Raw genomic sequence first — 18,068 nt, 5'->3', positions numbered from 1 at the left:
TCCTTAATTTAGACCAGCCCTGAATTCTCCATTGAGCCGCCCATCTGTACCTCCAGATGTTTATTTGGAATCTCTACTTAAATGTCTTACAGTCACATCAGTTGTTTAATGTTTAATACTGAGCCTCCTGACTTTCTTTTCCAAACCTGTTATTCTTCCAATTTCCCATCTCAGTTATTGGTAAAATCATCCAACCAGTTGCTCTAGCAAAAACCTAGGAATTATCCTTGATTCCTTTTAACTTCAACAGCTGTGTCTAATCCTTAAATGAACACTCTGACTCCACTCAAAAGCACATCTCAGATGAATAATTAATTTCCTGGATCCCAGTGATCATTTTTGCCATATTCTCTTTGGTCTCTTTTTCTCCTTTGCTCCTCTACTATCCATTCTTCACTCAATATAGCCCAAGCTATATTTTAAAAATCTAAGTCACATTATATCACTCTTTGCTTTAAACTCTTCAATATCTTTTTTTGTTTTGTTTCTAGAACTAAATCTTTGCCTAATCATCTAGCCCCCATCCAGCTTGCCAAACTTACCTCCAGTCTTAACTCACACTACCTGCTCCAGCTGTGCTGTTTTCTTCCCAATTCTGAACATGTGCAAGGTCGTTCCCACTCAATACTGTTGCACCTAAAGCTCACATTTCCTGCAGTGATCTTCCTCATCTCTTTCCATGGTTGTCTCACTCTCATCTTTCAAATTTTAATCCAAATGTCATTTAAAAATATGCCTTCTAGTGGTTCTACACAGATTTTTCTAAATCATCACCATACTTATTTCCTTCTTAGAATTGAACATGTAATATTCTTTTCATTCATTTACTTGTTTATTTTCTCTCTTTCTGAAACTCCCAGCTCCATGAGGCAAAGGCCTAATTTTTCTTTAAGCACCATATCTCAAGTACATAGCACAGTATCTGGCTTAGAGCAGATGCTCAATAAGTATTTTTTGAACGAATGAATGCCAAAGTCAGTAGTTTCTTAAGACTGTAAATAAGGGTTTGTAGAATCAAATACAGAGGCATTACATAAAATAAGGATTGAATTTGCTTTGATCATTGGGAAGTCACTGGCAAGAGTAGTGAATTGGGGTAGAGGCAGAGGTAGGAATGACTTGGGTGAGGACTAAAATAAGAGATGTGAAATTGGAGAAGAATAGGTATCATTGACTGAAAGGGAACAATGAAGGGTGTGGTGCTACAGTCTTGGGTGTCTAAAGAAAGTCCTTTAAAATTTTTGTTAATGGGTGAGATTTGTGTAGATTTTCATGTGAGGAGAAGGGAGCAGCAAAGACCAAGAGGTTGAAGTTACAGGGGAAAGAAGGGTAGGTGATGGAGTAAGGTTATGAAGATGGAATTGGGGAATAGGTTCTGGAGCCCAGGTGAGGGTTGCCTTGGAAAGAAGGAAGGACAGCACTTCCTCTGAGGAGCAGGACATCAAGGAAGGAATCTTTTAGGGTCTGCCTTTCCTCTGATAAAACTGAAGAAATAGAGGCAGGTATGGAGTTTAATATAGTGAATGGGTTTTGAAATACCACTGTGAGCAATCGAGAGGCACTGGCCAGGAATTCATAAAAGGAATGCTGATTGTCAATAAAGATTCAGCTGAAACCATCAATTTGGTACAGTTGCTGTTGGAAGTCCCAGGATAATAAATCACACTTTCTGCAGTCTAGTGGGAGAGAGGAGCAAGGATACTAATTAGCAAAGCCTTGTGGTGAGGGCTGTACTAGAGGAATAAAATTATATGACCAGAACACAAAGATGATGGGGAAGGGCTCGTAGGTTCTGGTCATAAGATCGATGGCTATAATTGAAGCTTTTAGAGTTGGAACTGTTCTCCATGGTGGTAGAATCCCGGAGGAGGAGGTAGCTCACTGGAATAGAGGAAGTCGTGGGACTCTGAGTTGGCAGGTCAGAGGGGCTTCAGACTGAAGTTGCGTAGGAAGGTAGAAGGAGTTGTTCTGAACCACAAGTCCTATGTGGCTGTGACTCACGTATCTGAATTCTCAATGAATATTTGAGAATGACCTGAAAGTCCACACATGCCAGTGATAAGGACATGTAGAGGCTGATATAGCCAGATGTTGTAAATATCAAAGGAAGAAGGCATTGTACATGAGAGGGACAGTATCAGTGTCTCAAAGTAGCCATTAACAAGGAAGAAAATGCCCAAATCATTCCCCAGCCTCCTGGCACATGGGACACCAGAAGAAAAGCATCCTTCACTCAGGAGAATTTCAGTCAAAACCATAAAGAGAGGGAAAGAGAGAGAGAGAGAGATTGATTCTCTTGCTACAACAATGGCTGAGGATACCAGAGTCAAAGATGGAAATAATTGGTCCTGAGATGCCAAGAAGCCTCAGGTGTGATATACTTCTAGGGCCTGCACAAGACACTGCACCAGATGGTGTCAGTCATCTGAGGACACCAGCAACCTGGGGTTGGTATGCTTGTTGTCAAGGGACTGTCAGCAGAAGGACCACTGACTTCCCTCCAAGGTCAGTGCTGGGAGTAAGCAACATTATTGGTCTGTCAGAACCCAGAGAAAAATGCCCTTTAATCCAATATCTGTTCTTTTGAAGTATCTTCTTTTTCCCTCTGATTATGAAAGAAATATATATTCATTTCCCAAAATAAGGTAACAGAAAAATACAAAGAATAAAATAAAGATCACTTATAAACCCAGAGGGAGATAATATAATGGTTGTTAACATTTCCATATCTGGCACTAATAGAATGCCTTGGCATTTATCAGTTAGGACTCTGAAATATCAGTCAGTGTTTCCTTTTTCTCCCTTTCCTACCCTTTCTTTCACTTTCCATCTTGGTGTGCTGCTACCTTCCTAGCTTCATCTCTGTTCTCCCTAGATTCCGATCTCCATCATCTCTGGAGTAGAATCACTTTACCTTGGAGCCATCAGTAACTCAGTAGCTCATTAAGCATTGAATGGTTGTCACTGGTGTGACTGCTCGTGTTGCAAGCCCTGCTGCAGAGTTGCTATGGCTGTGGCCATGGTACTGGGATGCCTCTTTTGGTTCTGCCAGATGTCAGAGCCTATGCTGCTGGGCAAGTCTGGAAACCACTTGGCTTTTCATATTCATTTCTCAAAAGAGAAAATGCCACCTTGGGGATGAGGCTAACCCATACTCTACCAAGGCCCCTTGGCTGGTAGTCACTCACTGCCATTCACCATTAAGATACTGGGATTTTTTTGTTTTTTTTTGTTTTCTTTCTGCGGTACGCGGGCCTCTCACCGTCGCGGCCTCTCCCGCCGCGGAGCACAGGCTCCGGACGCGCAGGCTCAGCGGCCATGGCTCACGGGCCCAGCCTCTCTGCGGCATGTGGGATCTTCCCGGACCGGGGCACAAACCCGTGTCCCCTGCATGGGCAGGCGGACTCCCAACCACTGCGCCACCAGGGAAGCCCTAAGGTACCGTTTTTTACCAGCAAGAATCCACTCTCTTGACCCAGACACAACATGGCAGGCCAGAGCGGTTGAATGGTCCTCTGTCAATTAAACATAAACTTCAACTGCCCCATCACTAGGGGAATAATTTTTTTAGCCCCCTAAAAATAGCTTATGTGTGCTTCAGGTTTTCTCATTCTGCCTCCATTCCCAGAAAAAGGAAGTAAAACATGCCTAGTGAGAACAATGCTTTCACCTTTTTGAGCCTGATAAATCTGTCCTTCATGTTACCACATGAGTCAGAACTACTATTTATCACAACCCTGCTAATTTTTTCTTTTCCTCCTTCCTCCCACCTATCTCCTGCCACTTCCCCAGAAGCATAAAACTTTCAACATCCTGCTGTCCATTAGCATAAATAAACTCGAGCTTTTAAAGTAAAAATAGGTTTAATGCTATATTTGTTAAAGACTACATTACCATAAGAGGATAAAAATATTCTTGAGTAACAGGTAGATCATATACTTTAGAGACAATAACATGCTTTTATTGTGGTTCCCTGAAAGCCGATTATTTTAGCCATAGATTAAAACCTTAGGTCTCAGCACAAGTTACATTTCCACTTCAGAACCTGTTAAAACATGCAGTTTCTCAGGACATGTATTTTTGTGTTTTAACTTATTTTTTCTGTTGCCAATACACTGTAGGCAGATCTAAGAGATAAAAAAGATGAAGGGTCATTTAAATTCAATATTTGCTATATGAAACAATGGATAATGTTATAACTTTGTTCCTTGTTTTTAACATACCTGTTGTTAATTTAAATTTTATGTGATATTTATGCAATAGATAAGAAAATACTGGGCTAAAAGAGAGCAGAAATGGCAAGAAATGGAAATGAGAGATCTTCAGCGTCTGGAAGAACTGAAGAAATTAATGGCTGAACAGTCAGTAAAAGACAGAGAAAGGTAAAAGAAAAAATTTAAATTGCGTGGTAATGGAATTCTGTAATGTGTTAGGTGAACGGAGTCTTCCGTAATGTGTTAGGATAAATAATATCAGAGGGAGCATTTTTCTATACTTAATGTGTCCTTACAATATTTATATTCATAAATGTATAAAATGATACTTACAATGTATTTTAAACTCTCATATTCATACATGAATCTCTAGTTTTCCATTTTGTTCCTTAGAGAGCTTCCTAGTTAAAATCCTCACAGAGGATTTCATAGTATTTGATTGCCCACTGTGTGTGTGAAATAATACTGGCTGCTTCTGTGACTTAATATTTTGACCCAGAAGGAGGAGACCATTATTCAGATAAAAAGTCATTTACTACGACTGAGGCTGAGGAAGACAGTACACAATTATTCTGTGCTCTGTGGTATTCATTCTAGTATACTTAAGATGTACCCAACGGTATAGGAAAAACCTGAATTCTCTAGAATAATGCAATTTTAGAGCTGGAAAGGACATTTGAGATCAACTAATCCAGTTTCCTCATTTTATGAATGAGTGCACTGAAAAATTAAAATTATTTTTCTCAAGGTTACTACATCAGTCAGGGTCAGTGAGGAGACAGAGACAACATGGTAATTAGGATATGAAAAGTTTAAGATAAAGAATTATTAATTCTAACAAAAAAAATCTCTGTTATATAAAGGGATAAAGAACTTTAAAGAATGCCGCAGGGCTGAAGGGAGGGTTCTCATGGAAGGAACAAATTTGGAGGTGGGGCCCCCCTCTCCCGTGGTTGGGATTCAGACCTCATTGTAGAAGGTGTGGTTGTAGCCTGCTGCATGTTGGAGAGGTTCGTGGATGGGCTCATCCATAACTTGTTGCTAGTCATGGGGCAAGCAGGCAACACCCTACCTGCGTGCAGGAGACCGAAGCTGGAAGTCAAGTGTTACGATGCTTATGCCTGCAAGACTCAGTGGGAACCTGACCATGGGAGTACCTCTGAAATTTGATGGGAAACTGGCCACGGGGTGCAACTGAACTCCACGAACACCACTGGGTGTCCCCCACACATGCTGCTGGTAGCCACGAAGCAGGAACAAGAAGGAGTAAACACTGGAACTAGGAAGGAAAGCCCCTTCCTTCTTCAGCATCCCTCCTGTACCCTTTTCTGACATGGCTAAGCATTGTACCAGCTGCAGAGAAGAAATAGTTCCAGGGTCCAACTCTATTTTCATAGAGCAGACAATGAAGGGAGATTTGGAGCTGAGAGACAATAAAGTGGTAACTGGCATAGTTATCTAGTTCAGCTAGCTCCTGAGTAGATTTTCACAAAAGATAAATTAAAAATAGATCTTACATTTCATAACATAAATCACAAGTTTTCTTTACAGTTCGTCAGTGTAAAAAAATTGCACAGAACTCTTTATACTTTCTGCTCAATTTCACTGTGAGCCTAAAACTGCTCTAAAAAATGAAGTCTACTAAACTAATAAAAATTGCATTTTAGACTTATCGTAACTTAGCATGACATAACTATTTTACACACAAGGTTCACTTATATCTAGGAAGCTTCCTTTGTGACCCATGGGAATTATGTCAAACTCCAGCGACCAAGCTTGCAGAGTGAATCTGTGGTTCCACACAGATGCCATGCAGTTCCCAACAACTTTCTAGATAAAATTCACATGATTTTCCAGGTATCTCAGGATTTATAATTGAGTTTAATCTATTATGAAGAAAGCCAAGAATATAGCAAAGCTAGGGCTCAAGGCTAAGAGATGAAACAACCAGTGAGAAATCAGTTAAACAAGCACAAACCAAGATATAGGAGGATACCAGAAGGCAGACCAGGCCATGGGTCAGACAGAAACAAGCAGCTAAATACTAAAGGCAAGGCAAATGTGGGGGTCAAAGGCTGGTTGGATAGTCTGAAACTACGCTGGGGAAACAAAAGAGAGCCACAGGAATTAAAAGGGTAGGTAAAAAGGAACAGATGTGAAGTCCCAGCATCTAGGAGATATGCTTCTAGTAAAATCTGCCTTCATAGCCAGGAAGTTTCTTTGATTACAGAGCTATTTCAGTTGTGTGTTTCTTGTCCCAATAATTATCAAGCTGACTCAGCCTCTACGAGGCTCTGTTTTGTCCTTTGTAAAATTGAAGTGGATAACTTTTGAGGGCTAAGTGAGCTATCAACTTTTAAGGGTTTATGATCTGTGTATTCAACTCATATGAAATTTTGTAGATTCAGATAATTATGAATCCAATGCTTGCATGACAGTGGGAAATCAGTGAGGAAGGCCATTAAAATATCCAGAAAATAATTCTCAGAAAATTTTGGATGATATTGTAGATAAAAGGACAGTCCTCATTTTGTGATTTAGAGAGATGGAATTTAACATGCAAAAATGCTGATAGCTTTTGCTTCTGACAAGAACCAGAAGTTGTGTTTATTTGTAACCATTCTGATGCTAAGAAATGTGGTTGATTGGTTAAAACGTTTTTTTCTACTACTGAAATACAATTCATAAATCTCATGTTTGATATTTTAGCTGTAGGCACATTTTTCTCATGTCAGAATAAGAAGGCTTGAAGCAATTTGCAGATCTGTTAAAAACACACATACACATAGCCTTGAGGGTTTGAAAAGTTCTGTTGTTTATTTCCTTTTTCTATTTTCTAATTCTAAGATTAAGTGTCTTGAAAACAATACTCGTAAATTAGCACATACATCAGGTTGAATCATAAGGAAATTGCATTTTTGTAGGTCAACAAATGGTTAAGTATTGGCAATCTTATGAAGTTCAACATAATAAAGAGATATAGCAATTCCTTTTATTTATTCATTAGATTTCCCATCTCAATCTATTACAAGCTGTCTTTTGCCCTCATCACTTTTTTTTAGAAGGTTTATTTATTTATTTATTTATTTTTGGCTGTGTTGGGTCTTCGTTGCTGTGTGCAGGCTTTCTCTAGTTGCAGTGAGCGGGGGCTACTCTTCATTGCAGTGCGCGGGCTTCTCATTGCGGTGGCTTCTCTTGTTGTGGAGCACGGGCTCTAGGCGTGCGGGCTTCAGTAGTTGTGGCATGTGGGCTCAGTAGTTGTGGCTCATGAGCCCTAGACCACAGGCTCAATAGTTGTGGTGTACGGGCTTAGTTGCTGTGCGGCATGTGGGATCTTCCTGGACCAGGGCTCGAACCCATGTCCCCTGCATTGGGAGGCAGATTCTTAACCACTGCGCCACCAGGGAAGTCCCAACCCTCATCACTTTTTAAAATTGTTTTTGCCAAAATTTCCACTCGCCTCCTAATGCCCTATTTTCCTTTCTCAACATGCCAAAGAGGTTGAGGCGGAAGACTCTAGAATCAGGTTGTGAACATTAGAATCCTGGCTCTATCCTTTATAGCTGTGTGATCTTTGGGTAAGTTATTTCACTTTTCTGTGGTTCAGTTTCTTCGTCTGTAAAATGAAGACATAAATAGTATCTACATCATAGGATTGTTACAAGGAGTAAGTGGGATGTTAAATAGAACACACTGACAGCAGGAACGTAGTGAATATTCATTAAATATAATGATTACTATCAATTGACTTTTTAAAACATGAGACACCGTCTAACATAATTTGTTTTCAAAATATTTAAGTATTTAAAATATTTTAAATAAAACGTGTAAGAATGAGGACACTCATAAAAAATAAAATGTTGGGAATTCCATGATGGCCAAGGGGCTAGGACTCGGCAGTTTCACTGCTGTGGCCCAGGTTCAATCCCTGGTCAGGGAACTAAGACCTCTCAAGCCACGTGGCATAGCCAAATAAATAAAAATAAAATGTTAAGGTTAAGGAAACAGTGCCCCTTGATCACTAGCCTCATGCAATCTCTCCTCTAGAAATTCTCTCTTTTATCAGTTGTTTAATACATATACATACAAACTATATACACCTACATAAAAAAATGAGTTTAAGAACAACAACAAAGAGCCAATACATTTTACAATATAATACTATTGTATTCGCTCCAGTTGCCATAACAAAATACCGTAGACTGGTGGACAGAGATTTATTTTCTCACAGTTCTGGTGGCTAGGAGCCCCAAGATCAAGGTACCAGTATGGTCTGTTTCTGGTAAGAACTCTCTTCCTAGCTTGTAGACAGCTGCCTTCTTACTTTATACCTAGAAGGTGGGAAGAGAGAGAGCAAGCTCTCTGGTGTCTCTTCTTATAGAGCACTAATCCCATCATGAGGGCCCCACCCTCATTACCTCATCTAAACCTAATTATTTCCCAAAGGACTCATCTCCAAATACCATTGCATCAGGGTTTAGGACTTCAACATATGAAATTTGGAGGAACACAATCAGTTTATAGCAACCATTTGTGTAAAAACAAGCAAACAAAAAACCGATTTATGTATGTACAAATTACCTTTTTATTATTAACTACTATTTATTGTTTGCTGCTAGCATATAAGGCTTTTGTGCCAATTAGAAAAGGTGCCCCTTTCCAGGGGCAAAGTACATAGATCCCCTACAGGAAGCAGACAAATTAGGAAAAGACAAGATGCCCCTTCTGAACCATGGCACACAGCTTGACAAGCAGAGGCAAAGCTGGACATCATACCCCCTTTTTACTCCTGGTTGAGTATCACTTTCTGCAAAGCACAGACTTCACAATGGGTATCCCTGCAAGTAGACCTACCTAATTCTTTTTGTGTGTGTGTGTGTGGTACGCGGGCCTCTCACTGCTGTGGCCTCTCCTGCTGTGGAGCACAGGCTCAGGATGTGCAGGGTCAGTGGCCATGGCCCACGGGCCCAGCCGCTCCGCGGCATGTGGGATCCTCCCGGACCGGGACACGAACCCGTGTCCCCTGCATCGGCAGGCAGACTCCCAACCACTGAGCCACCAGGGAAGCCCCCTACCTAATTCTTTAAAAATATTATATATTATCCATGTTTCTTCTAAAGTTTAGCCATCTGGGATTTCTTTTCATAAAAGATTGGAGTAAAATGTCTGACTTTCATATTTTGGTCTAAACTGATAGACAGGTATCACGACACCAATTATTTAATGATTAATCCTTCTGCACTGATTTGAAAGGCCACCCTTTATTATATATTACACTTCTAACTGTGCTTTTATATTCATATGGGCTCTTGATTAGATTAAATAAAAACTGATCTATATTTATATTTCTACATCAGTACCATGCCGTTTTAATTATTCTGTTTTGCTGATAGTACAAGGGTTCACTCATTGTTCTTTTCAAAAATATATTAGTTATTATATCAAATTTCAATGCAAAAAATCAACAGATTTTGAAATTTTCTTAAGGAGAGCTGACATATATGCCAAATTTAATCTCCAATCTAGGATCATCCTTCCAGAGTAGCTCTCCAGTTCAAGTCTTCTCTTAGGTTCTTTAGAAGATTTCATAGTTCCCCCTCCCCACTCTGGTGAAGGCCTGGAAATTATTTTGGAATAAGTAGAAATGAGTGACCAAGAAGCCGATTATAAATTTTCTTTAGTCGCTATGTGAGAAAAGTGTCTGAACTAAGAAGTGGCAGTGGGAATGCAGAGGTGACAGATGCTTATAAAGTATTTAGATTAGGTAAAATATGGTGATTCATTTCACTAGGGATGGTGTTTGAGGGAAGACAGAGGAACAAACATGATTCTGAATATTATTGAGCTTTTCCTGTCCTCTTGGGTTGAAAGCTTTTAGTTATTTTGTTTTCCATCTCTTTTATTTTCTAATAAATTCAATTGGCTATAGGTTTTTATTATCTGTATATCTTTGGCCAATTTCTACAAGGCTTGAAATATGTTTTTATTATTTAATTTCTAAATAGTTGACGTTTCACTTTTGATGTCCTAACAATAAATTGGTAGATATTGGGGTGCTTGCCAAAGACAAGGTTGATGGTAGATTTCAGTTTCTTCTACTTTTCTATTTTCTGTCTTTTCATAAAAATGTGCAAAAATTCGGCATGATTTATGGGAAGCTACCAACGCTGCTACTTTTAACGTATTAAAAAACTCTTTATTGAAGAATAACTCATATATTACAAATTCCCCTCTTTTAAGTGTACAATTAAGTGATTTACACTTATATAAATTACATTTATATAATTGTACGACCATCACAATAGTCCAGTTTTAAATCATTTACCTAACCCCCAAAAGATTTTCATACCTATTTGCATTAAGTCCCAATCCCACTCCCAGCCCCAAATGACCACTGATCTATTTCTTACTCAGTAGATTTGCCTTTTCTAGACATTTTATATAAATGTAATGCATCTGAGTTCTTTCCCTTAGCATAATGTTTTTGAGGCTCATCCATATGGTAACATGTATCATTCGTTTTTTTCCTTTTTACTGATGAATAATATTCCACTTCAGCATTACTTTTTTTTTTTTTTTTTTGCGATACGCGGGCCTCTCACTGTTGTGGCCTCTCCCCTTGTGGAGCACAGGCTCCGGAAGCGCAGGCTCAGCGGCCATGGCTCACGGGCCCAGCTGCTTTGTGGCATGTGGGATCTTCCCGGACGGGGGCACGAACCCATGTCCCCTGCATCGGCAGGCGGACTCTCAACCACTGCGCCACCAGGGAAGCCCCCAGCATTACTTTTTAAGTCTGTTTTGCCAAGGCAATATAGTTTCCTTTCTTGTTGGTAAAAGATTAATATTAATGTATGCAGAATGGTTTAAAAAAAGGAAGTTTTAAAATTTATGTAAAGTATGATTTTATAAAAGATGTTAATTTTGTACAAAGGTCAAATATTCACTCACATTATCCCAAATGTATGAAGAATAGTAACTGATTTCAACTTTTTTATGAGTCCCCTTCCTGTAGGGTAGTGAAGAAAAATGGAAACTTTTAAAATTAAAAGTATCTCAGGCTCTCTCATTTCTAAATGGTCTCATTTCAGATTATCTCTGTCTCTTTGGGGGGTAAGGTAGAAACTCTGCTGGAGGCCAGACAACCTCCCCCAGTAGAAGGGTGGGATGGCTAGTCAGCCTGCAGGTTCTGGTGCCCCTCAGGGTCCTCATTACCCTCCACAATTTCACCTCATCCCTCCACCTCCCCAGGGTACAAGGCAGTGCTATCCAATAAAAATATTATGTGAATCACATATGTAATTTAAAATTTCTGGTATCTACATTTAAAGATGTAAAAAGTAGCATGTGTAATTGATTTTAATAATATATTTTATTTAACCTGATCTATCCAGAAACATTATTATTTCAATATGCTGTCAACATAAAAATTATTAATGACATAGTTTACATTCTTATTTTCATACGAAATCTTTGAAATCTGCTGTACATTTTACACTTTCAGCACCTTTCAGTTTGAACTAGTTACACTTCAAGTGCAGAATAACCTCATGTGGTTAGTGGATCCGTATTGGCCAGTGGAGGTGCACAATAAAGCTTAGTGGCCTCCTGTCAGTGGAGGGTTGAGTGACTGATCTACCTGCAGATTCTGACTCCCTTATAGAATTGATATCATATTTTATATAAATTTTGAACCCTGCTTTTCTCATCATCTTGTATCTTTCAAGGTCTTCACTGTCCTTACCAGTTTGTCCTTGATATTGCTTGTCTTTGGGAATAGGCCTTGGTTCTCAGGTAATCTGATGGTAACATAACTGGATCCACTGAGCCTTAGGATGCTGGTTAATATATATGCTGCTGCTGACTACACACCCTGCCATTGCCTCTGGTCCCGAGGTCCCCTCCTCAGGTCTTGCCAGCCCTGGTTTTCCCAGCACATGGCTTATACTTCCAGCAAAACCTTGCACAAACCATGGGGAACAAATGTTCTCTCATGTAATCTCTAAACACCTCCCCTTCCTACGTCGTGCTGGACAAGATGCCATACTAAACGCAGGGCTTCCCTGGGGGGCATTTTTTACCAGGAAAGTAGGAAACTAGCCCCATGTTCTTGGACTCTCTCATAGCTATCTCAGTGTTTCTAATAAACCCCCACTAGTTACAGTTGATTCACTAAGCGGTAGAAAGTGATGAAGCTGGTATCTGAGAACTTCACCTACTTCTCCTTCCACACTAGTGGAATGGCCAAAGGGAAACATGATATCCAGGAGAAATAAAATAGATGAGGTTAATATTTTCAAAATGTTTTCGCTTTAATATCTATATCATGATAACAGTTTTTGTTTCCACGTAACGAAATGAAGGACAGTTTTGATTTTCTTCTTTATATTCCTGCATTTTCCAAAATTTCCACAATGAGCATAAATTTCTGGTAGTAAGAAAAAACCCACAGTATTTTTAAAAATAATAAATAAAACATACTTTTCTATTTTCATTGATTGTTTGGCTGTGGGCTTCAAATTGGTGGGAAAAGTAGGAAGTAATGGGAAATGTATAGAAGTGAATATATGAATCCAAATACAAGAGTACCCTTTTCAGGTAACAGAAATAGCAGTCTTCAAAATAGATATAAGAACATATACTTCTCCTTGGCTTTTTACCACAATGTTTATACCTGGTATTATCTAATTTCACTGATTCTTCACTCAGAGCTCTTTTCTGGTCTTCCTGCTTCCTTGTCATTTGATCTCCTGATGGCTTTCCCCAGAGCCTTCTTTTCCCACCCACTGATGGAAGCTAAACTTTCTCTCTTCTTTTACATACAGTGGTTCTTTCTTTCTTTCCAGCAGGACTCTGAATGCACAGCCTTCCTCCTGGGGCCTGTTGGGGCCAATGGCACAGCCCTAGTAACTGCGGCGTGTAGCTCTGTAAGCTGTGATGGTTCTGTGATGTTTATGTTTCTTTTGTTTTTGAGTAATTTTAAACATACTTGTATTGTCTCCCAAAACTTTCTTTACCAAGTATTCTTTATGTTAGATACACACAGGGAAGAGTAGGAAGTAAGGACTCGTAATGGTCATATCTCACTTTTTGTCTTTCCTTAACATCATTGCTTCCCATTACTATTGAAATTTGCAGAGTAAACGAGCAGAAATTAGATCACCCTTCCATGTGTGGGCTCCCCTAGTCATTAGAACATTTTGTAAGTCCTTGTTCAAATGTTCAGTCTCTAACTTTTCTGCAGTTGAGCTCTCGCAGCTAACATATACCTTCCTTCTTCTGTATTTGCCAATTATTGTTTCTACAAGGATGGATATAAGTGTGGCCTTTCATAAATAGCCTGCCTTTTCCATTTACCTCCTTCGTAATAATTTTAGCATATTAAAAATGTTTTAAACTATATGCTGTAGAAGGTAATTTTAAAGATTTCTAAAAGCAAATTAACTTGGCTGAGCAGTTCTTCTGGATATCATTTTATAACTAGAAAACTGAAGCTGGGCACAGCCAACAAATAGAAGGTACAGGCTCTAAGCACTTCATTGGTCAATGCTAATGTAACACAAGAACAGGATTTCCATTCTTTGCTACAGTAGAATCACCTGGGAAGCATTCGAAAGTCCTGATGGTCCAGGTCAGGCCCCAGACCAATTAAATCAGAATCCCTGGCTATGGGATTTCTGCCCCAGCAGTTTTTGAAAATAATCAGGAGATTCTGAAGTGAAGCAACATTTGAGAACCAGTGTACTAGAGTTCTTTCCATACTTTCTGAAGTATGGGCCTCAAATCATCTATTGGATTCTTGAGAAGATTCCACTTTTTGTAGAAGTGCTCCTAATTTCTCTTTGCCCAATGCTATACCCTCACTGAAATTGTTTAGGGAAGTCATGTAGGTGAAACTTTATACTCATGGGGGAGTTTATCAATTCTAAGAATCCTCTTTAAGGAAAAATCTTGCATTTCTCTCCAGCAGTGGTGTGTGTGTGTATGTGTGAGGTGTGTGTGTGTGTGTGTATGTGTGTTCGAATGCAAATGTGTTTGCTTTCTTTTTTTTTCTTTACAGTCCAGGTCTTTTATTTTCTTTACACCCATGATGCCATGAATTCCTCGGGAATGGGCTCCAACAGTTCAGGCTCCTTTCTGTTGGTTCTTACGAAGTGTGCTTCTCTGGGTGGAGGCAGGCTGGCACTTCAGTTAAACCCAAGTACCTTTCTCTTTGGCTTCCTTGTTTTTCTGATCATTTTCCTTCACATGTTTCAGGAAGCTATCTCGGCTCCTAGAGTGCTTAATATGCTCAATATGCACATTAATTCTCTTGGCAAGAATCTTGCCCTTGTTTGTTTACAATGATACCAACATCATGCTGGGCAACATTGTAGATTCTTCCAGTTTTGCCATGGTAACATTTGTGGGGCATTCCTTTTTGAACAGTGCCCATTCCCTTGATATCTACAATACCACTGTTCTTGTAGATTCTCGTGTATGTGACCAAAGGAACAATTCCATGTTTTCTAAAAGGCCTAGAGAACGCGTAGCAGGGTGCCCCTCCTGTTTAGCAGTAACAAACACTAGTTTTTAGTTATTGTTTCCGAAAGAAGAGAGTTTTCCTATGTTGTAAAATAAACATTTGAAGTTGAAGATGGCGGTGACCGTTTGGAAGGAAGAAATTAGAGCCAGCTGCCTTCCTAACACTAAATTGGCTTTCTTAATCTAGTGTGTGTTTTTGGGTGCTTGCCAACAGCAGGGAATTGTCAGTTATTGCATTTTCTAAGTAGTAAAACCAGATGTTTCTCTGTATTTTCATCTTTTCTTAACAATATGCAAAATTCAGCATGTTATATTAGAAGACATTAGGACATTTGAAGTGGGTCCATGGTCTAATCCTTGAGATTTTGATAGAGCATGTTCAATAAAGTGACTTCAACAGAAACTTTACAAACATTTGTTATGTTTTTGCTTCTCAGCATGAGATTCCCCCGAATTAGTGGGAACGTTCTTGTTCATTAAATCTCTGCCAACCAAATCCCCATTCCAAGTGGCTGTGCCGAATGATGTCGACCAAGGGTCACTGTGAGGCACTAAGCAAACATAGTTCCTAGAAAGACTGCTGTTCTGTTTTTTAAACGATATCATAAAAGCTTCACAAATTAACATTCGTTTAAAAGGCTGCAAGAGACCCCAATGTTAGCCAACATGCTGTCTTATAACCCACAGAGGTAATTTTGTCTAAAGAAAAATAATAATAACATGTAGAACCTGCTCATCAGTGTAATATAACTGGCTATGGCATGTGTGTATATGTGTATCTATGTTTTCACATACTGGGGCATTGATACACAGATCATTTGGACATAATCATAGTACTCCTTGAATGGATCTTAGCTGAGCAAGCATGATCAACAGAAGGAGGCTAAGAAATTTATGGACAAAGCATAATATGTAGTGTCATTTTAATGTGAAAATGAATAAGCAAACTTGTGCCATGGGCAGACGGAGCACCAGCTGGGCAGGGATGGCTCAGCCGGTTGTCATTCTAAAGGTCTCGGGCGGCGATTTATCTCCTGAGTTACACAAGTCCAGCTTCAGGTCTGTGGCTCTTTCCAAACCACAGGTAATTGGAGAATGCCTTTTGTATAGTAGTTTGGGCTGCTTTTTTTTTTTTTTTTTTTGCAGTACACGGGTCTCTCACTGTTGTGGCCTCTCCCGTTGTGGAGCACAGGCTCCGGACGTGCAGGCTCAGCAACCATGGCTCATGGGCCCAGCCGCTCCGTGGCATGTGGGATCTTCCCGGACCGGGGCACGAACCCGTGTCCCCTGCATCGGCAGGCAGACCCTCAACCACTGCGCCACCAGGGAAGCCCTGGGCTGCTTTTACTTTAATGTTTACAACCTTGATTTTTTTTTTAAATATTTATTTATTTATTTTATTTAATTATTTTTAGCTGTGTTGGGTCTTCGTTTCTGTGCGAGGGCTTTCTCTAGTTGCAGCAGCGGGGGCCACTCTTCATCGCGGTGCACGGGCCTCTCACTATCGCTGCCTCTCTTGTTGCGGAGCACAGGCTCCAGACGCGCAGGCTCAGTAATTGTGGCTCACGGGCCCAGTTGCTCCGCAGCATGCAGGATCTTCCCAGACCAGGGCTCGAACCCGTGTACCCTGCATCGGCAGGCAGATTCTCAACCACTGCACCACCAGGGAAGTCCCTACAACCTTGATTTTTGATTTTAGAACTCTTTGCTCATTAAAAAAAAAAAAAGCTACTGGATTTCTGCTATATGTCAAGTTGATCTGTCTGTTGCAGTTACTTGTTTAGGACATAAAATGAAATGTCAGCAGGTATGTGTTTGGTAGAGGGCAAGCAATATTCAGAAACCCTTTATAATACATTTTTAATACAAAATGAGCATTACTGCATCCCTTTAATGCCCACCATTATTTTTTTTCATATGTATATGTCAATGAAATGATCACAGATGCTATAGCTCCAAATAGAAGAGCTAAATTCTATGGTATTTTCAAGATTAAGTTATCTCATATTCTCTTCCCCAGGAACACACACTTTTATCTTGGTCCACAGATATTTGAAAGTTTCTCTTTGGGCATTGGGATGTTTTGAAACTGCATTACCTTTCTCCCATTCAGCATTTATACAAATACATAGTGGTAGATGATTTGCTGTGTTCCTCTTCTGCAGCAAAGGGATGCTGTGTCCTCCAACACCCCACACAGTATTTGGAGTAAATACTGAGTAAAGTGGAGCAACCACTTTGTATGGTATTGATGTCTTTATCACCAACCCCTTACCTAGGGAGTTTTACTAAGCACTTTCAGGTAATGAAATAACTTTTAGGCATAAACTTTAGGAAGATTTTATAAAGCTGCAGGGCTAGGTAGGCAGAAATTTAGCAGCTATGATGGAAGTATAAAGCCATGGAGTGGGAGGAATGTAATGGCAACTTACACGAAATGCCACCATTGTGGCAGATACAATATAGATTTAAGCACTTGATGTTTATCTTTGTTTGGAACTACTCCTGCAAAAAAATATATATATGTACACACACACAGAGCTATCAGGTGATATTAAAGTAATTATTTAGTTAGTGAAAGGAGCATGTTTACATTCAGGGTTGTTTTCTTACTTTATATATTTTAATATGAGTTCTGTAGAGTCATATAATTTTAGAACTGGGAGGAATCTTGGAAAGAATCTAGTCCAGCCCTCTTGCATTAACTAGGGTTCTAGTTTGCAAACAACAGAAATCATTTCTAGTTGAATTTTGCAGTAGAAAGATTTTGTTGAAAGATATTTGGGTAGCTTACAGAATTACCTACAGAACCAGCTCAGAAAATGGCTGGGAATAACAGAGGCTAGGAAGATTAGAAAGACTCAAGACAGTAACCCAACTCCTTCTACAGAATCATCCCAGTGAGTCCAACCACTGACCATTAGATGCCCTGCTTGCACCTCTTCCTCTGCTGTCTCTGGACTGTGGACGTCACTGTTAGCAATGTGCCTCTGTTCAGATTCCTGCCTGACTGCCACTAACCATGGCCTTAACATAATCTCCACGGGCCTTGCTTCTTTGCATCACTGGCTTCTAAGTGAAGCTTGTGGTGGGCTGAACTCAGGTCAGATGCTCATGCTGTAGCTGCAGAGGAGGCTGGAAAAGCAAATATCTGGCATCAGCTTACAGTGGGGATTTCTTCAAAAGAGGAAGGGGGCGCAGAAGCTGAGAAAAAAAGAAAAGGAAAAAAATGTCTCTTACAGTCATAACTTTAACTGGCAAAATCAATATGTACCCTTCTTTCTATATTTAAACTACCCAAAAGTTTCCTTCTACCTAACATTGTGTAATTTT

The 18,068-nt window shown here is 39.8% G+C and overlaps 1 protein-coding gene across 1 annotated transcript in view; it reads left to right on the top strand.

Annotated features, from left to right (window-relative positions):
• CCDC148 (coiled-coil domain containing 148) overlaps positions 1-18,068 on the top strand; it is a gene marked incomplete at its 5' end in the record, with an annotated part of 281,923 nt that overhangs the window by 226,412 nt on the left and 37,443 nt on the right. The window contains 1 exon segment of the mRNA XM_082630314.1: positions 4,264-4,382. Within this exon segment, the coding sequence (XP_082486440.1) occupies positions 4,264-4,382 (119 nt within the window).

This window comes from Mesoplodon mirus (genome assembly GCF_964341445.2).
Source record: "Mesoplodon mirus genome assembly, chromosome: 8".
Taxonomy (NCBI): Eukaryota; Metazoa; Chordata; class Mammalia; order Artiodactyla; family Ziphiidae; genus Mesoplodon; species Mesoplodon mirus.
Note: the sequence above shows the minus strand (reverse complement) of the source record. Positions and strands in the feature narration are given on the sequence as shown.